This window comes from Anabas testudineus, chromosome 9 (assembly GCF_900324465.2).
Source record: "Anabas testudineus chromosome 9, fAnaTes1.2, whole genome shotgun sequence".
Classification (NCBI taxonomy): Eukaryota; Metazoa; Chordata; class Actinopteri; order Anabantiformes; family Anabantidae; genus Anabas; species Anabas testudineus.
Window position 1 is genome coordinate 24905239 of NC_046618.1, and position 24652 is coordinate 24929890.

The following is a 24652-nucleotide window of genomic DNA, read 5'->3' on the forward strand; positions in this document are numbered from 1 at the left end:
ATAATAATATAAACTACATGTTTACAGCCGTTGGTGTTAAAGTCAGGACTCTACTAGGTCCAGGTCTGTCTAGTTAGGTCCAGGTCTGTCTAGTTAGGTCCAGGTCTGTCTAGTTAGGTCCAGGTCTGTCTAGTTAGGTTTACATATATTTGTTTTGTGTCTCTGTTAAAGTCTGGTCTCAGTTTCTTTTAATCCATCTTTGGCTGTAGCTTCTCTCTGTACGTCCGACTTTACAGGAACATTTAAGAACGAAAATACATCTGGATCACTGATCTGGTCTGTGTCTAACCAGATGTGGCCAAACCTTTACACTTGGAGTCCAAATTCAGATCTCAGAGTGGTTCTGTAAAACCCGATCCAGAGTTCTCACTTTGTGACGTTGATTACTCGTGCAGTCCCTGAACTCCTCGCCGTGCTGCGTGGGCACTAACCTCTATTTGTGGACACATGAGTCATCTTCTCTCATATTATACAATAGAAACTTCGCTCCACTGAGACTCTACTGCAGCAGAAATAGAAAAACAACGTCTCTGTTTGGAAGCGGCTGATTAATGCACCAAAAATATCAAGAATTCATTCACAGAAAATCTTTTTATAATGGTTAATGTCAGCCTGCTCGGTGTCCAGTTGTGTCCAACGTAAGAGCTTTTTGCTGCTGCTACAAATGACCCATGAAGTCGTATTTTACAGGAACACGACATCAGTTTCAGTGACACTGGGCTAAAACTGACTGATGTCTTTTTATTTGCAGAGGAAACAACTGAACTGAGCAGAACTCCAAATGAGATTACACTAATGACGCATCTTTCATGACTAATGGAGCGACCAAAGAACATTATCTCACTTCAGCTTCTCCCATGTTCGAGATCATGACAGTGATTGAGTGTAACTCCCTGTAATTTTATCTGATTAACGTGTTCTAGTTGTGAGACTGTTAGAAAAGAACCACTGCGTTAAATAAACTTAAATAAGAATTCGATGAATCGATCAGCAGAAAAACAATAGTTGAAACAGAATTTTGAGCAAAAATGATGTTTTTCTTTTGAGCTGTTTTAAGTGTCCAATTAAAAAAAGACATTTGAAGGCATCACCGTGGTGTCAGCAGACTGATCAATAATAAAAGTAAAAGTGAAGCCGTCACATGAGTGCATTGAAATCCTCAAATTTCAAGTAAACGTACTTTACATCAACCTCCAGCACTGCCGACCTCTGCCCCCGTGTACTGTGCACTCGTGTGAGTTTAATCCTCAGGTTGTAAAACAGCAGAATGTTCCTTTAATGACTAGAATCCAGCAGCAGACAGAGGCCACGGCTCTTATCTCCGGGTGCAGCAGGGGGTCTGGAGGGGGCTGAGGGGGGTTGTTGATGCTGCAGGAATGAGGCCATGGGCACAGCCAGCGGTGGAGCTGATGGAGCACATGGTGGTAATGGTGGGGGCGGGGGTGGGGGGTGGCTTGTACTGTTGTTTTGGCTGCAGGCGTCCGCTCGCCATCACTGCAGGAATTTTAAGTTGAGCAGCTCTTGTATTTGTGCTGATACGACAGATGGACGAGCTTTATTCAGAACAACACCTTCCTCTGTGATAGCAGAGCCTCAGTGAGCTGCAGCTTAGAGTCGTAGGAGAGGAAGGAAGGACAGAAGGAAGGAAACGAAAGGAAGGAAACGAAGAAGTCTGGGAGAAAAAATGGTAATAAACATTAATAAAGGTAAAGTAAGGAAAGGAAAGATTGGAAATTAAGCAAGGAGGTGAGGTAGCAACGCAAGGAAAGGAGGAAAAAATAGACAAGCAGAGAGGAGAAATAAGGTAGAGAAAGGAATGGAATGGAGCAAGGAAATATGAATAAGGAAAGAAGACGATTTGAGAGGAAAGGAAGGAAGGAAAGAAGGATGCAAAAAGGGCAGGAGAAACTTGCAACGAAACAAAGGCTCTAAGGAAGGAAATAAGGTGGTAAGGAAAGAACAAGGAAACATGATAGGAAACAGTTGAACTCCCTTCAATCACAACTTCACCGTGGAAACGTAAAGAGGCTGTGATGTCATCAGCATCAGCCAATGACAGCAGCCGTTTCCTAAACGAAGTTGACTGGGTGTGGTCACGTCTGTGTGAGCTGAGATAAGAGGCTGCCAGCACACACACACACACACTGACACACACACACACACACACACACACACACACACACACACACACACACACACACTGACACACACACACTGACACACACACACACACACTGAACAGCTCTCCGTGGCAGGCGGCCATGTTGGAGAACTCAGTCCTGTTTACAGTCTTCAGTGTTGAGGAAGTCCTCAGACCTCTGCTGAAGTAAAAGTACTCCGTATACACGTTGTGTGGTCATGTGATCTCAGACTGACGGTGAGATCAGGACTCTGTGGGGGGACCAGGACTCCTTGTCTCTGCAGACAGTTGATTATCACTCGCTGCTGAGCTGCACAATAAATTTGAGACCATGTGTCTTCAGCACAGACTGCAGGTGATAAAAGCAAGAAAAATAGATGAAGTTTGGTTTGAATGTGGCTTTTTAATAAGATACAGTTTATAAAGGGTTTAATTAATTAATGGATTTATTAATCACTTATAAATAGCATGCCAATGTTTTATAGATCACATCTGAGCTCTGAACACTCTGTGGTGTTTTCGCGTTTCTTCTTTTCCCCCACTAACGGGTTGACAGACAAAGACAGAGCATGTGGTTGTTGTACAGATTTTAAAACTCACTGGGACAATTTGGGATTTGGAAACTTAATTTAATTTGTTGTCAGGTTCAACATCTTTTCATCACTTGAAATTAAGGGGAATTGTTTTTCCTGTAAAAGAACATCGGGACCAAAATCCATTTAGAAACACATAATGTATAACGGCAGACCTGACAGATAATTATAGATAATTCTAGAACATTTAATTAGTGTTATGATTAACTTTGAGGTTGGCTGATTACAAATGGAGAATTTGTGTGACCTCACCCAAAAGTTGTCGTATAGAGGATTTGTTCAGATAATTTAACCACTAATAAAACCTTTAATGACAAATGTCTTACCAGAAAACGTTGCCAGCTTTATATTACAATTATCTAATTAACTAATGTCCCTAATATCCTATTAATTAATTATTCAAATCATGATGAAATTATCATTTTCATCATTGTTGCTGCAGCTGGAGCCTGTTTCACCAACAGTGCAGCAGAAGATAATCTAGTGCTGTAAGAACGTGTCCAGGACAAACTGATTTCTAGAGAGACACTGATGCTTTTTGAACACGGGTCATTCGGAGCATCTCGCAGCATCAGCAGCTTTTTAAGAAACATTAAGTGGATCCAGACTCCAGATGTGGCAGCAGCTGCTGGTTTTTGTGGGATCCTTCCCTTCTTTCTTTCTTTTTGATGTGTTCAGTCGTCAGTGCTCGTGTTAATCACCCTGTTCCTCCTCATCATCATCATCGTCTCACAGAAGATGGAGAAAATGTTGCAGAGGAGAACGTTTGAAGCTGCGAACGTGAAGCTGTGACTCAGCACTTTTCACTTTCTGACCCACTTACAGCTTCAGGCGTCAACGTCTTTTACATTTTTCTGCATCACGACTCAGCAAAGCCTCTGAGACAGAAAGACAGCCGGAGCTGCAGCAGGATGATCTGCTTTATGTAACGCAGCTCTGAACCTGAAGACGACGCTTGGACATTATCGCTGTGAGGCTCACAAGAAATTACATTTATGTGCTACAGCATTAACCTGCATGGACGACTTCCCCAACACACTGACTGAGGTCTCAGACCCCTGAGGGAGGGAGCTTCATTAGACGACAGGAAACACGCAGAAAAACAAAAACAAGGAATAAAAATCAGCACAACATTAAAAGTAATAATAAAAATAACCAGAAAGAGGCATGTGACCAACAAACATGGACACAGAAGACAAACAGACTAAACAGAACCATGCAAACATCAGAGAGACACTTTCAGAACGTCCATGGTGCAACATATACGTCCTCTGTCTCGAGTCAGCACCAAACCAGCTGCAGACGTCCCTCCTCTCTCATGATGAAGTCCTGAACCGTTTTATTCATGTGTGGCTCAGTGACCACAGTTCCTGAACTCCTGTCTCAGTCAGATATCACCCACCACAGGAGTCATCTCAAGGCTCTTTACAGTGTTTAAGGTTTAAGACTTATAAAATAGAACTGTACACAGAGTTATATAGAAAATCAAACAACCCCACTGAGCAGCAGCTGGGACCAATGTTAGCAATTAAAAATCTACCTTAACGAGGTAACAGCCTAGAGAGCTGTTTGTCAGCTGCTGCTCTAGTGCGCTGTGTTCAAGAACAGTACAAAGTGTAGGTCATCTGTGTTATGATGCATTCAGGGACAGTACAGAGGGTAGGTCATTAAAACAAACAAGTCCAATTGGGAAAATCGTTACACCGTTATTAATGAGTGAGTTAAAGGTTGTAAAGCACATTTGTCTACTAATGATGAAGGTGATGGTCTGAATTCAGAGTGATATCAGGTTATGAAGTGTTTTTTGTGGTCTACTACTCTGAGGACAGTTGTGTGACAGTTCACGTTTTCACTGTTCTAATGATCAGAAATCTCTGTGTGACGTGGCGTTCACAGAGTCTCGTACATATGAGGTCTGCGTTAAACGTTTAAAGATTTCAGTCCATGTTTGGTGATTGTTGTTTGCACACATACAGTGAGTGAGTAAGGCCTTCATTTAGTGTGTGTGTGTGTGTGTGTGTGTGAGAGTGTGTCAGTCATAAATCTCTGACCACTGTAAGGTCTGCACATTCTCAGGACCTGTGTTTGTAAAGATGCAGTGACCGGTACTAACACATGCTCTGGGATTATTAACGAGACAACTGACGTCTCTCACACACAAGGAGACGAGGAGACGCCGGCTGGAAAAGTCTGTTCATTTTATATCTGCAGCTCTTAAACTCATCACCTAATGTTTACTACGTTTACAGAAAATGGTCAAATGATGACAGAAGTCTCTCCTGATTAGCTGATAGAAATAATCAGTAAATGACGTTTGAGTGACAGGATCCATGTACGTCACTCCTAATTCACTGACTTTCACTTTTTATTCTCACACATTAGGAGAAATCTTTGTGTGTGTTTGGGTTTGTTGTCATTTTGTTGCTGTTTTCAGTTGTTATTTATGTTTTATGATAATTTAGCTTTTTGTGGTTGATCCCTCTCTGTTGGATCATTTAGTGTCTCTTCATTAAACTATGTCTTTACTATAACTTCCAAACTGTGAAAAAACACTTTCACTTTCTGCTTCTTCACACACAAAACCAGCAGGAAACCAGGAAACCGGATTAGTGAAGTAACACGTCCTCACCGAAGTCAGAGCAGCAGGAAAGTCAGGAAAGTAACAGTACAAGTACATTTAGTACTGCATTTAAGTATACATTTTGAGGTACTTGTACTGTCCTGTTGCAGTTCAGAGGTATTTATTGTGCTTTTTGTTGCACTGTGTGTTTCCTATTATTTATATTATTCTACAAGTAATAATACAAAACAATATATAATATAGTAAATGAGGCTGTATCATAGTAAAAAGTCTAAAGTGATTAAATCAGCTGTTTGAAAATCTAAACAAACAAAATGCTCCCATTTAAAGATCTTAGTGATTTACTTAATAATTAAATCTATTTTAAAAAGTCAGTGCAGTATAATGTGGACCCTGTCCCCCGTGTCGGGGTGGTCTGATGGTGGGTGGTCTGTTTTAGTGCAGCATCTCCGTTTTTGTGTCTCCAGTGTTTCTGCAGCTGATTGGACGGCAGTGAGTGGTAACCTAGCAACATCATCATGTATTACTGTATGTCCCGTCCCTGCACAAACACAGAGTCAAATCTGCTGCCACAGAACAACAATCAGTCACAAAGAGACATTTGATTCAGCTGCTCACATGAACGATGACCGTGATCGTTCTGGTTTAGTTCTATACTGAAAACGCAGCTTTGGAATGAAAAACCTGAGTCTCGTTGATGTTGGGTTTAGCTGAGGAAAACATGTAAATACATACGTACGGTTTATTTACTGTTAAACTGAATCAACATCTGAGTTTTTATCAGCTAAACTACACACAGCACCTCTTCGATAAGTTACTTGATAAGTAAATGACAGTTGAAGTTTAGTTGTGTAGGAACGTCATTTTTCAAAGTTGCCAGGTTGGAGACATTAGAGATCGTAGATTGTGTCTGTGGAGATTCTCGGTTATATTAGATGTGTTGTTGTTGTCAGGTAGCAGGTCAAAGGTTCATTTGATTCCTGTAAAATCCAGAAGCTCTCGTCTCTAAACACGTTTCACAGGCAGTTTTCCTGTGTTCGTTTTTTCATTTTATTTTGGAGCTGATTTTATTTTCACATGAAACTCCTGCAGTCGGTTTCCTGCCAACACCATCGCTTAGCAACAGCATCAACTAACTGGAAATAAAACCTGAATCTGAAAATAGACGCAGAGCATCGGTGTGGGATGTTGAACAGAGAAAACAGGAGGAGGGCGACTCCATCTGTGTCCATTCAAATATCTACGGATTCTAACAGAGTCCGTTGAACATCAGAGGAACCGGTCTGCATGTGGCTGTTAAATCCTCCCTGACACACGAACCAGTCGTCAGTCTTTCTATTTTTAGTCCAGCTCCTCCTCTGTGCAGCACCTTCACCTGGACTGATCAGGACTCAGCTCACCTGTCGGCTGTGCACATAAATCTGGAGAAGAAGCCTGTTTGTTTTCCATTTTCTCACAGCTTCTCTGTACGGAGGCCACAAAGTGACACAGACTATAAATCTACAGCAGTTCTACATTTTTTATTACAAGGTTTTCTATTTCTACTTTGCTACATTACAGAAATTCTGTTTTATTTACTGATATTATTAATAAATAAATGTAGAAATCAATATATATAGAAGTTCATGTAAGTGGAAATAAGTGAATAAATAGGTGCATGTCCACTTTAGTGATTACCACGTCTATTCATTTTTACAATTATGCATTTCTGCAGTTATTTAGTAAATGTAGACAAGAATAAATGTGTAAATAATAATAATAATTTATTTATAAATAAATATATTTGCACAGATATGTATTTTTGAAAATCTTATAGGTTTTAACATTTATTATTGTTGAACATCTACTTTGTTTGCATTTATTTATTCTTATTTGCTGTGACACTTTTAAGCCCCCGTATGTTTGTCCTCTTATCTGTCAGAGGTGGAAGTGAACTCAGGTCACACCGTGACGCTCTCTGTTTGGTTTCATACTTTATTTTTTATTTTCTGTGTTTCCAGACTGAGAGCAGAGAAATCTGAGCTGTACTGAAGGAAATCGACCGACTGTGAGCACGTAAGTCACCTTTCTCATATTTAAACACTTTTAGCAGCGTTTTAGTTTTGTACGTTCTGCAGAACGTCTGATCAGTTTGTAAACCAGAGTTTTTAGATTTCATTCCTCGTGTTTCCGTTTGATTTTAATGATCCGCCACTGTCTCTGCTCTGTGTGGTTTCATGTGACCGACTCCAAAGAGCTGAGACTTGATTCTTTTAACTTATTGATCAGATTATTGATCACGTCGTCACGTCACACTGTAATCTAACTCCCTCCAGAGACGGGCAGAGCTGCCTTTTAAGGGTTTCTCCATTTTAATTTTCCATTCAGCTTTGACGTTAATACAATGAAACATCCTCTTACTCTGCTCTGTCACGCTCTCATTTGATTATTTGAAACCAAACTAGGATTGGGTCTCATCAGGTTACATCTTCCAACCACAAACTCACTGGTTTTCACATTTATTAGACCTCTGCACAAAGGTTTGTAGCACTAACAGACACGACTCTGAAGTTTTCACAGCAACTGATTCATCTTTGGCAAAAACTGTTTTCATATTATAAAAGAATCCCCCAGGAATATGGTTTTCTAATGTAGAGTGTTGTTGTATGACGTCACATTACAGGAAATGTTCAACCAGACCCAGTTGATGTCCTGGATAAAACTTCTTGTTGTGATGGAGTCTGTGTTGTCAGAACCAGTACATTAAATACACTGTGACTCAGCCTGAACACATCTCAACAACACTTTATAAGTCAAACGTTAGTTTTTAGCCTTATTTCTTATTTTGATGTTGACGCTCGATAGAAATCAAGATGTGACAACTAAAGGTCAGGAGACAACGAGGATGGGATTTGAACACACGCGTGCAGAGCACAATAAGTTAGCAGTCTGTTGCCTTAACCACTTGGCCACCTCATCAGGTGTGCACTTTTCATCTGCAAAAGAGCCCCAGGACCCCACCCAGGCCTAGAATATATGTCCTTGCGCTCCAAAAAAAGAACATGGGGGAATTAGCTCAGGTGATACAGACACTGCTCGACATGTGAGAGGTGGTGGGATCAACACTGATGTTCCCAACAAGCTTTTAGTTTCCTCTGTCACTGTACTTTTCTGTAATTTCCATTTGACTTGAACGCACCATAATCACACTGTTAACAAGACTTTAGTGTGACGGACACCACAAATCTCTCCAGTCTGTTCGTCCACAGCTCCCAGTGACCGTCAACCACACGATTACACATGAATTATTCAGTGTCAGCGACACCAGAAACCAGCCGAGATCAATACTAGAGGAGCGAGGTGGGGGGGGGGGGCAGGTCACAGACCAGCATCTGATCAGAAGCAGAAAATCTGAACCGGGTAGAATCTGGTCCACCACGATGAGCTGATGCAGCACCTGATGTTAGCTGGAGAGTTTTAGGACAAATATACAGAATCGACGGCATCAACGACATTTGGTCTTTTATTTGTTCAGTTCAGTTTGAAAACTTCACACTTTGAGTTTGTGTGTGTTTCAGGTGCTGATCAGGCCGCGGAGCCTCAAACACAAACAGAACAGACATGATCCCTTACTCTCCCTGAGGTAACACACACACACACACACACACACACACACACACACACACACACACACTCACACACACACACACACACACAGACTGAGCGTGCAGGACTTTTCCCGTCACTGACCGCATGTTACCCAGACTTCCATGTGTGTTTATATGTGATGGACAAAGCTGTGGACTCTGGAATGATCCCTTTGTGTCGGTCGGTCACATCAGACAATGCAGAACTGGCAGCACAGCAGCTGCAGCAGAGCCGAGTGTACCGAGAGTTGTGTTAATGTACAAGAACACAATAACCGGACAAAGAAACAGTTCATCGTTCAGGTAAATCTTTGTTGTTGTCCGTTTCCTCTAGAGTCAGAGCCACATGTGTCCACATTATAGAGAAGCGTCCAACATCATGTTTAGTTCTTAAAAACCTCTATTTATTAAAAATAAAAAATTTAAAAATCACATATATATATATAAATATTCACTGTTTTTGTCACAACACTTCAAAATGAGCTGTGGTACATCCTGTTTTCACTGATCGTCAGTGAGAAGTTTCTGATTGAATTCCACCTGTGGGAAATTCAGACAAGTCAGGATCGAAGATGAAAACAGCGATGTACAGAGACCTCCTTGATGAAACCTGTTCCAGAGCTCTCTGGATGTTTGTTACACCTCTGGACCAAATGTTGTATTGTTATTCAGACTCTGATGACCACAGGGTCGTGTGGTTTCCAGAGTGTTGTCCTCTGCTGTAGTTGACTCAACCCTGGTTTGAGTAAGGTTCTGGTTCAGCAGCTGTCCATCACAGAAAACCTCTGCAGCACATTTCAGTTTTTCCGTAGACTCACAAACTACAAACTGTTCTTCGCCTCAGTCTTATACAATACGTACGGTGTATGTTGTATGAAGCCATGTTGTGTCTGTGTCTCCCTCAGGAACTGACCCATCAGCCGTCAGTATGATGCCAAAGGTAAACACAACGTTAACTTCACGTCTGAGGCGCTGGACGCTCCAACTAAGATACTGAATCACTGGTTTTATTAAGCTGCATCTTAATTAAAAACATAACTGTTAGTCATGTTTTCACATGTTTCTTTCTTATTTAAGCGTCAGACACTAGTGACAGAAACCTCACTGCAGCTGTTTAATCCCTATAAGAACAGAGCTGCACTGAACCTGGGGACAGATGATGAGATATTAATGCAGACGCTTTGCTCAGTTCAGTTAGAACCTTTGAAATAGTTAAAAACAGGAGATACGAAACAAAAACTAGCAGCTGAAAGACAGTAAAACGCTGCAGGGCTGGTGACAGCTTCTGTGTGGTTGGAGCTACGAGCTACAGACGTTCTGATCTTCTTGTGTCTCTGTCGTTATTTTTCGTCTCTGTGTGGCTGTTTTAGTTTCTTCTGGCCTTAATGTGTTTTTTTTTTTGTTTGCTGTCACTTCACATGTCTTTGTGATCTCTCTGTGGTTGTTTAAGGCCTTTTTGGCTCATTTTACGTCTCTGTGTGTCTGTTTTTGTGTCTTTGTGGACATTTAATCAGCTTTTTATCAAGAATTGTTAACAGCCAATAGAAACCTGAACACTTGGCCTCGTTGTCCTGAGCAGGAGCCTAATTGATCCTCATCGATTCTTTCATTATCTGAATTTCTCTTCCATTGGCTGAATATCAATTGTGTTTGACCTCTGACCTGTGTGTGTGTGCGTGTGTTAGCAGCAGCTGGCTCAGACGTCTCCAGGGAGTGTGTTATCACTGAGAGGTTCCAGCATCCCAGGATCCCCTGCTGCCGCCATCGTGGTGAGACACACACTCACAGATCAAGTTCTATTATCCTTCAGATTAATCTTGAGACAGTAATCTGTAATCTGTGCGCCCCTCTCGTCCCTCCCCCTTCTCCCTTCTCCTCCCCCCACAGGCCAGAGTGGAGGACGGCATCATCGGTTATAAGGACTTGGCAGCGTTACCTAGAGACAAAGCCATCCTGGATATAGAGAGACCAGACCTGATGATCTACCAGCCGCACTACAGCTACAGCCCCCTGGAGGTGATTTTTAAAATGTGGTGTTGTAAAGCAGGAGTCTGGTGAAGCTGCAGAATATACAGTATTTATTATAAAGTGTGTGTGTGGCACCAATACTGAGGTGAAGCTGAGAGGAGCATGCAACTGTTCTGAAGTTGAAACAGCAGGAAATGATTGTAGTTTAACTTGTGTTTAACGTAAACACACACGTTTTGTGATTTAGCCCTTTGTTATCTACGATCCGTCATTATTAAATTACATAAAAGATCCTTTGAAGCTGAAGAACTTCCCTAAAATCATCATGATTTTAAGTTTTCAGTGAGACTGAACCTTCACTGTTACACCACAAACAGTAGCTGCAAACAGCTAATTCAGCTTCTTTTAATGTGGCTCAGGAGGTTAAAGCAGGTTGTCCATCATCATCTCTGGCTTCTCTGATCCACATGTCAAAGTGTCCTCGGACCAGTCCCTGAACCTCACGTCCTTGTTTGTGTGTCTGTTCACTGTAAATGACTTTGGATAAAAGCAGCAGCTGTGGCTGGTCTGACAGTGGGTTAGTTTGCCGGTTGGTTAACTCGGAGTCTGGCTGCAACATGAGACATCAATCTGCTGTGTAGAGATCAGACAGCTCGTTACCACAGCTGAGACGGTGTGTGTGCAACAACAAGAAGACAACGGGGACAAGCTGCACAGCCTTTCTGTGTGTTGGATAATATACTGTATGTAGTATAGCGCTATATTAATTAAACTTATTTCTCTAGTTTATGTTTTACAACAACCACTTTTCTGTGTGACGCTGTAAGTTACGACCTCACTTGAACTCATCATTGTAAACAGACGTGGGTTTTAAAATCACTGAAGTCGACAGTTGTGTGTTTGTGTTTCTACTTTGTTCTCTGATTCTATTTTTATTATTCTTTCATCTATTTTTGTTCCTTCCTTGCAGAGGTCCTTGTCTCCTCGCTCCATCTCTCCTCCTCCCTCTCCTGAGGTAAGACCGCCCCCCCCCCTCACCTGAACCTGAACATAAACATGTTGTGAATGTGGAGTTGTTCTCCGTTAGTCGTCTTCCAACATTTCTCCTGTGCTCCTGTGTTTCCAGAACCTGCCTAAGGACTGGCTGGAGAACCGGTCTCCTGGAGGATCCTCTCCTAGTTCCACCATCCAGACCAGCAGCAGAACGCACAGCTCACACACACCGTCGACGCCACACACACCAAACGCTCCAAACACACCCACCACACACGTCTCTGGTACCAAGAGCGCCGTGCAGCACTTCCACAGGCCCGGTCAGAACCCACTTAGTCTCCTTCCTCCTGGTTTCACCTGAATCCAGAGAGAACGTTGTTGGAGAACATCTGTTTTTTCACAGCTGGATGAATCAAACATCTGTTTTTCTAACATCCTGCTTCTTTTTTTTTTGTTCCAGAAAACGGCACCAACATCTACAAGAAGCCTCCGATCTACAAACAAGGTACAGACGCACCTGAGTCTGGACAAAATAATAGAAACACCTCTTTTTTTGTGAAAAGCCGTGTTGAAGAGTTTCCACTATTTAACTATTGTAACCACAGCGCCACCATGTGTCCAGTTACAGAACTGAAGGGTGTGTGTGTGTGTGTGTGTGTGTGTGTGTGTGTGTGTGTGTGTGTGTGTGCAGACCTGTCGTCGCCTTCGGTTCCTCAGGGGAAACACATCGAGGATCTGATCATCGAGTCGTCAAAGTTTCCAGCAGCTCAGCCTCCAGACCCGAACCAGCCCAGCAAGATAGAGACCGAGTTCTGGCCCTGCCCCCCCTCCCTGGCTGTGATTGGTACGACCTGAACACACACTCATTTCCTTAACTAGTTTCCTTTCCTTTCCTTCTCCTTTCTTTTCTATTTCTTTTCTCTCCTTACCTACCTCCCTGTATTTTTTAAAAATCTTTGTTTCATCACCTCATTTCCTGCCTCATGTCCTTGATTCCTCTCCTCTTACTTCCTCTCTCCTCACCATGTTTCTTTTTTCCTCTCCTTGATTCCTCTCTCCTTTCCTTTCTTCTTTTTCTCCACTTACCATGTTTCCTCTCTCCTCTCCTTGTTTCCTCTCCTTATCTCCTGTCTCCTCTCTCCAGAGAAGGAGTGGAGGAAGAAGGAGCAGAAGGATGAAGATGAGGAGGAGGATGGAGAGCTGGATGATGAAGTGTGGGGACTCCGAGCGCTTCAGAAACAGGAACTGAACAAGGTCAGAGACTCGGATGTGACTCAACTCATTTCATATTTAATTTAATCTACACAAACACAAACACTGTCAGTTGCTGAGTTCGACTTTCTTCCCTCAGATTCAGTCCAATCTGGGAAAAATCATCCTGAAGGAGGAGCTGGGGAAGACGGCAGCTCCTCTGAGGAGGAAGACCCGTTCCCTGCCGGACCGCAGCCAAAACACGGGTAAAGAAACACCAACAGTAAAATCTGCTGGATGATCATTAGTTTTCCAGTGAAAAAACTAGTTTTTATCTTGAGTGAATGTTTTATTTCCACGTGTGAAAACATTTGTGTGATGGTTAATAAATTAATTTTCACTTCGATCTTTATTTTCAATCCGTTCTCGTCCCTCCAGGCTCCCACATCTCTAAGTCCGTGTATTTCCCAGCGGCCTCTAAGACGGGCCTGTCCAGGGTGAGTATCACTGAACACGAAACGTTCAGTCGCAGTTTGAAGACGTCAGTGATGATTTAAATGTTTGTGTTTGTTTCCAGCTCCAGTCGGCAGAGTTCAGCTCCTCCGACAAAACTCCTGCAGGTAAATTAATCTTTCAACACCTGATTCAGAACATCTCACTGTGAAGATTCTTAATTTCTGTAACTTTATGAAGAACTCGTGGTAAGAATATAAAATCTTTGCTACTCAAAGACTTAAATTGGAAAACAAGTCTCTGTGTGATGTACATGCATGTTAGTAGATATCAGACGTGTCACATCCAGAATCTGTTGATGTCACGATGTGTGAAACAAGTGGAAGCTTCAGAAAAGTGTGTAAGCGCCCTTTAAGTTGGACTTTATGATTTAACTACAGATTATTGATCTCACATCTGCATGAATGAAAATTAAAGCTCCTTTATTTGCAGAATCACAGCCAGTGGAAAAGTTGACTTCATCTAAACTCTTTATTTTACAATAATAATAGAAAAGACTCAAACATATTTGTGCTAACTTGATAATATTGATGTCTTGATGTCTGCCTTTTCAACGTCCCTTTATGCCATCTGTGGAAACCTTTCTAGTAATTAACAACCAAATACCAGATAATGTTTTGTGAATTCAGAGGAACCTTTCCAGTAAAAACTCCTGCATCATATTTCATGTTTTTACACCGTTCTCTTCACCTGCTGCAGGTTTTCGTTAACGTTTCTGTCTCTTTTTTCCTCCTCTGTCTGCAGCTCTTCAGGTAAATCCCGACTCTTCATGTGCAGAAATGTACGAACATCCGTGAGTGTGACTGTGTTATTGATGCTAATGTGATCTGATGTGTGTGTGTGTGTGTGTGTGTGTCAGAACGGAGACTCCAGGATGGACAGAGGAAACTCCCTCCCCAGCATGTTGGAGCATAAGGTGACAGCCCCGTGTTTGTTTTTATAATGATTAGAGAGTTACAGTTTATCACGTTCTCATTCACATCTAGTGGAGGATTTAGTGCACGGACTGTAGGTTTGGTTTCATGTTTTAGAGAGATATCGTGGAATAATCCTCTTACTAAAACGAGTGACATCTGCAGATTTACCCGTACGAGATGCTGGTGGTGACTCACAGAGGACGCAGCAAACTGCCTCCTGGTGTGGACAGAACCAGACTGGAGGTAAAACGTTGTGGGTTATATTTGAGTCATCATTTTAAGCCTTTTTTAGGAACTAAAAAGATCTGTTGAATGTAAGACTTTTTAAGAACCTTCCCTGTTGGGAATGTGATCCGACCTCGATCAGCAGATGAAGCTGATTTGATATAGTTTTATTTTCAAGCTGTTTTCTGGAGTGAATTTAGCTGCAGATACTCGTTGATATTTCCACTTATGAGTAAAACCAGTTGTGCTCTGTGTGCAGAGACTTTGACCTCCAGCCACTGACCTCTCTTGTGTCTCGCTCCTGCAGCGACACCTGTCTCAGGAGGAGTTCTTCAGTGTTTTCGGGATGACGATCGAGGAGTTCGACCGCCTCTCTCTGTGGAAGAGGAACAACGTGAAGAAGAAGGTCTGTCTCTTCTGACGCTGCTCAGACCTGCTCTTCCTGTTTCACTGCCAGGATCCTGAAACCACGGACGTCATTATTAACAGCACAAACACCCCTACACACACACGAACACACACACACACACACACAGCTGCAGCAGAGGATACGCAGCGTGTAGATTCACTTCACCTGCACGTCACCTGTTTCACAGCTGCTCATAAAATAAGCTCCAGTCTCACAATGTCTGTTAAAGGTCATTAAAATACAGAGTGGAGGAGATTTTCAGACAAGCAGCGGGTTTGTTTCCACATTCAGTCCTCTGGTCTGGATCTGTGAAGGGAGGAGGTTTCAGATCAGCCGGAGTCTGCACCTGACAGTTAATCTGCTTATCATGTGTGAAGCTCAGCTGTAGTGGTGGAATTCTGGGAAATGAAGTTAATGCTAAACGTCTAAACACGCTGAGACAGTATTTATCACGACGCTGTTTCTGCCGTTTGTTCTGACTCAGATATATTTTAATATTTAATAGTAATAAGTGAGGGAAATATTTAGTTATCGAGCCTCCAGCTGCAGTCGGGCATTAAACCAACATTCCTGCGGATTCTCAGCACAGACCTGACGCTGACGATCTTTAAAAAAGGATCGTTCCTATTGGCTTAGCCACCTATGATGTCACAGCGAAGGCGCCGAAAAAGAAAAACACGGAGGCGGTTTGATGGTGTCAGAGTGAAGTCATCGATGTCACATCCAGCTGACAGCGACTCTGTTCAGCATCTGGATCTGTGGCATGAAGGAAGAAGCAGCCACAGTCCTGCTACAGGTTTATCCAGGTGAAATAAGTCCATTCAGACATTTAAACAAAACGTTTTCAAGAGTCTTAACGTCTGCTTAGACTATATGACCCAAACTATGTGGACACACTTCACACCTGCTGCTTTTAGTGGAAGTTCAGCTGCCATCGATCAAACCGTCTCCTCCTCGTTTGCTCTTCTTGCTCAGCAGAAGCCACTGCCCCGTTTATCTACAAAGACACGTACTGAGAGATGTTTGCAGTGTGGAACAATAGAAACCTTTAAACCCAGAGTTTAGAGCAGAGACACAGTTTGGTTGTTGTCTGTCTCCACACGGCTCTGGTTTGTCCAATCAGACATTTAGTGTTGAATATGTTGCTTAGTGACCAAATGATGTGCAGCTATTTTTTAACCTACATAGAGAAGTGGCATGTTTGTTATTAAAATCTTACACATGTGAAGTCATTTTAAAAAGTGGATTATATCAAACACGAAGAGAGAGACATGAAAACGGACTCGTGTTTGTGGACTTTACTGAACCTAAAGACGACAGAGGAATGATGGGAAATCACTGGACGAGCTGAACTGATGAGCGTCTTCATCACGAACACACTGACACACAGTAAATCTGCAGACTAATAACGTCCACCAGCATCTTATCTGATCTCCACACACAGGGATGAGTTCAATCTGAATCTGAACTGCAATAAAACTAAATCAACTGTGGACTGAATCAGCTGTTTAAAGGACTGAATCAGCTGTTTAAAGGACTGAATCAGCTGTTTAAAGGAGCAGTGTGTAAGTTAATATGCAGCTCCAACAGCTCTGTAGACACAAATTCACGAATCACACACGGGTCCTAGTCCTGCAACACACAGCGCCACCACCGCACGCTTCCTGTATCTGTGCAACAATAAAAAATAAAATAAAAATACAGAAAAACAGCAAAACTGGATGAAGAGCGAGCATTGGTCACTTTACGTTGAGAGGATTTCCCCTTTTCTTTCTCTTTCATTAGTTGAGGAATGATTCTGACGCTGTTTCTCATTGGTTGACTTGGGTTGACGTGATTAACACCATGACGACACAAAGATTGTTGTTTACATTTAAAGTGTTTTATTCTGTTTTTGTTCACTTATTTTATCAGGCGGGGCGACTTCGTGGAGGCGCGTCACTGTCGGCGTGTCTGATAATAGAAAGCATGATGTCACAATGCTGATGATGTCATATTTATATTTAAATATATTTAAGTAACGACACAAGCACTTAAAAGTTTGACCTGCTCTGTTTCTTTGGACTCTTGACACTAAGGTCAAAGGTCAGACTCACTGACGATGACGCCCCCACGTGTGAAGCCGCTCCGCTGCTGTACATACTGAACCACTGAATGACAATATAAGAATAATTCTTGTTGTTGTTGTTTTCATATCTGGATGCAGGTGATGTAACAGATGAATGGTGACGTGAATGATTAACCATGAGTTACAATAAAGAGCGTTTCTATTTGCTTTGAGGAAACTTTCTCTGCTGCACTGAACACTAAAACAGCATGTTGGCACTTCTGGTTCCTTCAATCTACGACATCAAACACGTCAGTGAACGTGTGATCGATTGGGATTTCTAAAAATATCAAAACAAGTGTCTGAATTATTCGTTATCCTGTTTTGAGAGTTCAGATCATAAACTGGAGGCTCACTGATGGTGAGATGAAGTCATGTGGTCGCCTTGTTTATACAGTGGTATAACAACAGCTTTTTGGTTCTGACGTCATCAAATTGGCAAAAGAGATTTTTGTTCTGCAAAAATCCAATAATAATAATAATAAATAGAAAAAGTGTCCAGTGTTTCTAAAGATAAAACCAAAGTGAAACAAACGTGAATAAAACTCATCAAAACTCAATAAATCCTAAACAGAGGCTGAGAACAGACTTCTGTTTTTGACCTTTTTGTTTATTTATTTCTTTTTTATTTTATTCTGATAGAATGTGTTTCTGTCGTTTCCTGTGGAAACACTGTTGGTCACACCTGGTCCTGGTCTAGGTTAGTTTGTAAACGCTGGTTGTTAATATTAATATTAGAATTACCTCCGCCTGCATAAATAAAACATTAACGTTTATTCACCATCCGGGGACTAAACATCAAACACACCTGTGATTTTACCTGACCCGCAGGTGCTTTGGCTAAATATGCCACAAGCCTCTGATCCGCTGTGATGAAGGTTTGCTGAGTGGTACCGAGGCTGGACACTGATCACATTAAGGAGGATTTGATGCCGGACTCAGACCTTCGTGCAGGTGAGTCTGAGTCTGGGCGCGCACTGCGTCGTGGGTGAAACAGTCCAGATCTGAATTTGTGGTCGTTCCTTTTTTGACTGTGGCTTCTATTTGACAGCATTAAATTTGTGCCGAATTAGATACTAGAAGCTCCTGTTTGCAGAAAACTGATTTATGTTCCCAAAACTGTCAGTAGAATATTTTCATACTGAAGAAAACTTTAAAACTAATAATTCTTAGTGAAGTTTTGCAGATAATGAGGAGCGTCTTTTTCTGTGATTTGCAGGCCGATTTATGGACGAGTTACCTGAGATACCGATGTTTTTAGAAAGTGTAAAAATGGGTTTCTCATCTTTGTGTTGAAATTTGAAAGAGTTATAACTGAGTTTTGTTGGAAATCAATCTCATTATATTCAGTGAAATATTGAAACCTTCACAATAAAATGTAAAACTATAAATTTGCAAATCAGTGTTTAGTCAAAATCTGACAAAGAGACTTTCCCATGAATACAAAACACAGTAAATATAAAGGTGAAGGTCGTGGTAATGAACAATAAGGATACGTATTAGTGTCATATACAGTATGTAACACGGTGCAGATAACATAGTGTTAAACAAATACAGAAAAACTAATTCACTTATACCACAAATTTACACAGCACAGCACAGTGGGATTCAACAAAAACTACACAAAACAGACCCAACACTGATTTTACTGCTGGTTAGAAACTTCTTTCTTTGAAAATGAGTCAAATGTCAAAATGTGTCATGCTCTTCATACATTTTCCTCTTTCTTCATCCCAACATCAGCAGCACAGTCTGACTCTGATTGAATTCAGCTGCGTTAGAATTAATAAAGCATCAGGGTTAGATTAGGTTAAAAGATAAAATGGGTGTTTCCTGTCTTGTTACGTCTTGTACCAACACTAAGTGGAAGCCTCAGTATCTGAACGTGCTGGTTTCTGTTGGTTTGTGACGCTTGATTTCTTCATGTGAACCCCGTAATGTTTCCTTTGGTCCAGTAACACACTGGAGTATCTAACGATGAGGCAGAACAAGGTTTCAGTACCTCATACAGTCCGTTGTGTACAGTCTGTAGCTGGATGAACTGTGTTTGGTTATTTTATGAAAAAGTCAAGTGTTTCACATGAAAATGAAAAAGCTCGGTGGAGGTTGGAGGAGGAGGCTGAGTCACTGTTGTTCAGGGTCGTTCGAGACTCCAACACAGTCACTCCACATCAGAAAGTGGTGATAATTCCACTTCACATCCTGACGCTGTAAATGTCGGTCGTCAAGCAGCAGCTTTGGTTTCCCACTCCTGAGAAATCAGTCGACAGTAACACAGCAGGTAAAATGAATCAAAGACACACAAACAAACAAAACTAGTTCATTATTTAGTCCACAAATAATAAAGATTAGATCTGAATTATTCATAAATATAGTATTCGAGTACAGAGTGGAGGTATTTCCATTTACTGCTACTTCATCTCAGACTTTACTACAGTTCAGAGGCAAATATCGTACTTTTAGTTCACTATGTCTGAACAGTCAAAAGAAAATACAGTTGAATCATTAGAATTTATTTTCATTTCTCATTAATAATTCAGTGACTTATTGTAAACTACTAGTATTAGATTCACTGAAGTTGAATAGGCTGCTCTGCATGAAGAGTACTATGACTAGAGAGTAAAGTACGTCCGTATAACAGAAAGAGCTCTTTAGAAAATTCTGTCCAGTTCAACTAATAAGTTGGATTTAGACTCAGTGTAAACGGGGTGTTAACAAACTGACAACAGTAGTACTAACACTGGGACTCTGTGTTTGTGGGACTCTGTGTTTGTGGGATTCTGGACTCTGTGTTTGTGGGACTCTGTGTTTGTGGGACTCTGTGTTTGTGGGATTCTGGACTCTGTGTTTGTGGGACTCTGTGTTTGTGGGATTCTGGACTCTGTGTTTCTGGGACTCTGTGTTTGTGGGATTCTGGACTCTGTGTTTGTGGGATTCTGGACTCTGTGTTTGTGGGATTCTGGACTCTGTGTTTGTGGGATTCTGGACTCTGTGTTTGTGGGATTCTGGACTCTGTGTTTGTGGGATTCTGGACTCTGTGTTTGTGGGATTCTGGACTCTGTGTTTGTGGGACTCTGTGTTTGTGGGATTCTGGACTCTGTGTTTGTGGGATTCTGGACTCTGTGTTTGTGGGACTCTGTGTTTGTGGGATTCTGGACTCTGTGTTTGTGGGATTCTGGACTCTGTGTTTGTGGGATTCTGGACTCTGTGTTTTTTTTCACTCTGTTGTTCTTGTGGACTCGTTTTGGGATCTGGACTCTGTGTTTGTGGGATCTGGACTCGTGTTTTCTGTGGGATCTGGACTCGTTTTGTGGGATTCTGGTTTGTGGGATCTGGACTCTGTGTTGTGATTGGATTCTGGACTCTGTGTTGTGGTTCTGGACCTGTGTTTGTGGGATTCTGGACTCTGTGTTTGTGGGACTCTGTGTTTGTGGGATTCTGGACTCTGTGTTTGTGGGATTCTGGACTCTGTGTTTGTGGGACTCTCACCTTCCTCCTCTGGAAAACCTTCCCGTGTTCGATGAACAGCGCTGACGGAGCTCGTCTCAGAGTGTTTTTAGCCGAGGCTGTCCGTCGCAGCAGAGGGTTCAGGAAACCTGCCTGGACCAGCAGAGAGCAGCACAGGTTACCCAAAACCAAACCAGTGAAACTAGTGAAACCAGTGACTGGAGCAGTGGTGGGAAGCACATTAACTAAGTACTGTGAAATAGATTTTATGCTATTTAAAACTCTACTCCACCAAAATTTTAATAATTAAGATACAGGAAGAGCCGATCAGGGGAAAAGAGAAAAGTAAGTGGGCAAGTTTTTTCTTTTTTCTTTCATTCATTTTAACACATTTTCAATTATTTTGATGAGCAGAAGATAATCAGCGGATTCTTAAAATAAGTTTGTTGCTGTCTGAGGTATAAAATGGTGCAAATGTCAATAACATAAAATAATTATTCCTATTCTTGTTCTGTCTAAATGAGCTGATCTGATTCTGATTTCCTGCATGTTGCCTTTTCCCATCAGAACCTGATCGGTCTGATCCGTTTCTATTGGTTGTGTCCATCATGTGGACTGATTTTCTCACCTGAGCGCGCTCAGTGCAGACGGCCAGCGACTGTCTAAAAGAGGTGCGTTTGTTTTGCTTCCCAGCAGATGCCAGATTGATCTCAGAGCCCGCCCTCAGCTGGACCGTCCTCTTCCCGGTCAGCTCCAGCTTCTGAACTCCGCGCTCCACTTCAGCCACCTTCTTATCTGGAACATTCAAAAAGACAAGATCAGTCTCTAATTTAAACTCGATGATGTAGAAATTGTTCCAGAGTGAGAGCAGTTTTCTAGAAACCCCTTCATCACAGGTGGTGTCTCACTGATTGGACCGTCAGGACCACAGCTGATAATATTAATCCGATTCCTTCATCCTTCACACCTTCATTGATGCAGTTTTTACTTTGGTTGGCTAATGTCTTCTATTCATCACTGATTTCCTCCTCTGAACTTTATCTTTAACTTATTGCTCAGGTTCCTATCAGAATAATCCTCCTGTATAAATGTTCTGCTCACTGTGGCCGCTGAAGACCGTGTTGCTGTAGGTCACTGAGTCTCTGGACGGTACCGAGCTGCAGCGGACTGCCTCGTCAGAGCTGCGGAGCTGAAAAACAAACGCAGATTAAAAAGTTTTATCACAGATAAAATAACCTGGACTAGTCCGAACTTTCCTCTGTGGACAGGGGGACGGGCTACTGTACAATTAAGTCTGATACCGGATCCCCTGAATTAGTCAGGGCCCGTTAATAAAAAGATAAAGTGAGTTGTAGTTTAGAGTCAGCACCATCTTCTCTACTTGGACCCAGGACCTCAGATCAAACCCTTGTTCACATCTCTCCTGAGACTGGAGTCTCACCATGTGCTCCAGTATGGAGGTGTTGGAGTAGATGATCTGGTCTCTGCCTGTCTCTCTCACGTGGAAGGGGTCGTCCATGTAGGTGTTGGAGGTGGGAAACCTCCGAGTCTGCAGCCCACTGAGGAGGGAAAGAAAAATAAAGGGTTGGATCAGAGTTTCCCCAAAACCCGTCAACAAACTGTCTGAATTAGTTTCCCTTGATTTTAACTGATGGGAGTGAAGCAGTGTGGACAGTGGACAGTGGACAGCTGGTTTCTTGAGTGGCTGTCTAAATAAACCCCGCCCTCACCTGAGAGCTCCACCTTTGTGCTCCTGTGTGCTGTTGTCATGGTGACTGTGATTGGCAGCTCCGTCCTGCAGCAGCTCCATCCATCGCTCCTTTTCCTCTGAACTACTGACCTGAAGGACGAAAGGGACGAGTGAGGACACGACTGTGTGAATGAGTTTAATGAACAAGGTGTCGTTTTCTGACGGACTCCCACCTCCAGCACAGCGACCTGGTCACCGAGCATGCTCAGTGTGATCCTGAAGGAGTGGTGGGTGTCGGGTCCAGCTCTGACCTCGCACCCCCTGAGCTGGACGGTGTACTGAGGGGATCGCTCCCTCTTCACCTCCCCTCTCTCGTCCTTCTCCTCATCTGCGAACATGTTGAGGACGCCGGACTCCACCTGACACGCCAAACTCTGCCACTGACAGTTCATCAGCACATTCAGGAAACCTGTCGGGAAGAATCAGAATCATCAGTCAAGAAGATCCGGGTCAGGTCACTCTGTAGACAGTAGGACAGTGATGTGTCCAGATCCTTTGTACCTTTGTCTGTGTCGAGGCTGCAGCGAAGTGAAGGTTTCTCATCCTCAGAGTCGGTCGGGACTGTACTGGACTGAAGGAAGAGACAAAATGATCAGGAACTTAATAAGGAGGCTGTTCTCTTAATGAGACACTTCAGGGGGCTGGTTGAGCATTAGGACTTGGTTTTACGGTTCAGGTTGGAACACGGTTTATGTTTAGGCTAAAGAGAACTCAGTTGGAGTCTCTCACCCTGCAGGATAGCGGCCGGTCTGATCGGATCAGAGACGATGACTCCGCTTCACCTCCAACACTCACCTCCTCTATCACCTGGACACACACACAAACATATATAACACTACTTTAAAGTACAGAAGTGTGTGTGTGTGTGTAAGTGTGACCTACCTTCCTCCACTCGTCAGCCTGCTGGAAGCTGTTGTATCCCAGCACCAGTGTCTCAGAGCCCAGCAGGACCAGTTTGAGCTGGTGCTGGATCTTCCTGCTGCTCTTGGACTTGTAGGCGAGCTGACAGCCGTGCAGGCTCAGCTCCAGCTGAGGCAGCAGGTCCTGAGCACATTTATAACACTGACGCACACAGAATGAGATGGAAACAGATTTAAGACGAGTTACAGGTGAAGACTCACAAAGTTAAATCTGCCCTAAGCCAGACTCTGTACAGATTTTGTTCAATTTAAGCCCTGACTCTATGACTCCTGATATTGGACAGAATTTCTGCCAGGTCACTTGTCGTTTGATGTTCAGATGACGACACCTGATTCATTACCTGAAGGCGCAGAGATCTAGCTTGGCTTATTTCTTATGCTACCTTTGCTTGCAGTACTTTCCATCTCACCAGTAACACGTTGTTCCTGATGATGAACAGCTGTTTGGTCCACTGTCCAAGCCACTTCCTCCTCCACAGGTAACCACAGAGCCGGGACTCAGGGATGGGACGTAGGCAGGGCTGGGAGGCGCTCCACTGGATGTAGTGAGCTCTGTCCTTCACAAGCCCCTCACCCTCATCATCGTCCTCTTCCTCACCGTACGACTCGTAGTGGCTGCTGTCTGAGTCTGCCTTCTCTGCAGAGGAACGTCATTGTTAGTGTGTGTGTGTGTGTGTGTGTGTGTGTGTGTGTGTGTGTGTGTGTGTGTGTGTGTGTGTGTTTATACCAGTATTAGACACCGTCGTGTCAGCAGGTACGTAGGGTTCTGCCTCTTCATAGGTATCTTCATCATCTCCTCCTAGACCCCCAGGAGGATGAGGTGGCACCGCAGGACCCTGGTTCTGACATAAACAAAGTTTATAGATAAATTTCACAAATTAAAAAAAAAAGTTTTTACAGTTACTGTTTTATTCAACTATACTGCAGTAATACAAAACTGTAACTGTAACCCAACGACAGCCGCATGTTTTCTGTTTTCCACTTATTTGGATGATAGTTAGGAACCAGTTGTTTCTGCTGTCGCTGACTATAGTTTAGAATAATTAAATGTTACTAATCTGTATGTAGTGGAACATAACACCATAATCACAGTTGAAGTTCCGTTGAATAGGAACGTAGTTCTTAGGAGGCGGCATCCACATTTTTTTTCATTGCTGTGTAAGTACTAGAAGATGGCGGCGTGCATAGACGCAGCGGCTCTGTTCTCTTATTTTCGGTGTTTTGTATGAGTTATCTTACCGAAATGATTGCACTTTAATTTTGTTGTACAGC

The 24652-nt window shown here is 42.6% G+C and overlaps 2 protein-coding genes across 8 annotated transcripts in view; one reads left to right on the forward strand and one right to left on the reverse strand.

The window, feature by feature from the left end:
• LOC113150080 (dematin) overlaps positions 1-17430 on the forward strand; it is a 19528-nt gene extending 2098 nt beyond the window's left edge. For 2 of the 7 annotated variants that reach the window (XM_026342465.1, XM_026342466.1), the window contains exons 2-18: positions 7315-7369; positions 8872-8936; positions 9846-9880; positions 10626-10709; positions 10828-10956; positions 11879-11923; positions 12035-12221; positions 12362-12406; positions 12593-12745; positions 13046-13155; positions 13253-13358; positions 13531-13589; positions 13670-13712; positions 14350-14357; positions 14465-14521; positions 14685-14765; positions 15055-17430. In XM_026342465.1, coding sequence (XP_026198250.1) covers positions 9869-9880; positions 10626-10709; positions 10828-10956; positions 11879-11923; positions 12035-12221; positions 12362-12406; positions 12593-12745; positions 13046-13155; positions 13253-13358; positions 13531-13589; positions 13670-13712; positions 14350-14357; positions 14465-14521; positions 14685-14765; positions 15055-15168 — 1233 coding nt within the window. In that variant the 5' untranslated portion in view covers positions 7315-7369; positions 8872-8936; positions 9846-9868 and the 3' untranslated portion in view covers positions 15169-17430. Of the gene's footprint in view, positions 1-7314; positions 7370-8871; positions 8937-9090; positions 9244-9845; positions 9881-10625; positions 10710-10827; positions 10957-11878; positions 11924-12034; positions 12222-12361; positions 12407-12592; positions 12746-13045; positions 13156-13252; positions 13359-13530; positions 13590-13669; positions 13713-14349; positions 14358-14464; positions 14522-14684; positions 14766-15006 lie in introns of all 7 variants that reach the window. The other 5 variants (XM_026342467.1, XM_026342470.1, XM_026342468.1 and 2 more) reach the window with 5 other exon arrangements.
• Positions 17020-24652, reverse strand: part of si:dkey-220o5.5 (actin filament-associated protein 1-like 2) — a 17155-nt gene continuing 9522 nt past the window's right edge. The window contains exons 5-16 of the mRNA XM_026342450.1: positions 24108-24222; positions 23791-24017; positions 23343-23522; positions 23190-23267; positions 22962-23031; positions 22634-22869; positions 22441-22550; positions 22152-22269; positions 21812-21899; positions 21339-21505; positions 20753-20863; positions 17020-19514 (exon numbers count right to left, since the gene is read on the reverse strand). Coding sequence (XP_026198235.1) covers positions 19488-19514; positions 20753-20863; positions 21339-21505; positions 21812-21899; positions 22152-22269; positions 22441-22550; positions 22634-22869; positions 22962-23031; positions 23190-23267; positions 23343-23522; positions 23791-24017; positions 24108-24222 — 1527 coding nt within the window. The 3' untranslated portion in view covers positions 17020-19487. The remainder of the gene's footprint in view (positions 19515-20752; positions 20864-21338; positions 21506-21811; positions 21900-22151; positions 22270-22440; positions 22551-22633; positions 22870-22961; positions 23032-23189; positions 23268-23342; positions 23523-23790; positions 24018-24107; positions 24223-24652) is intronic.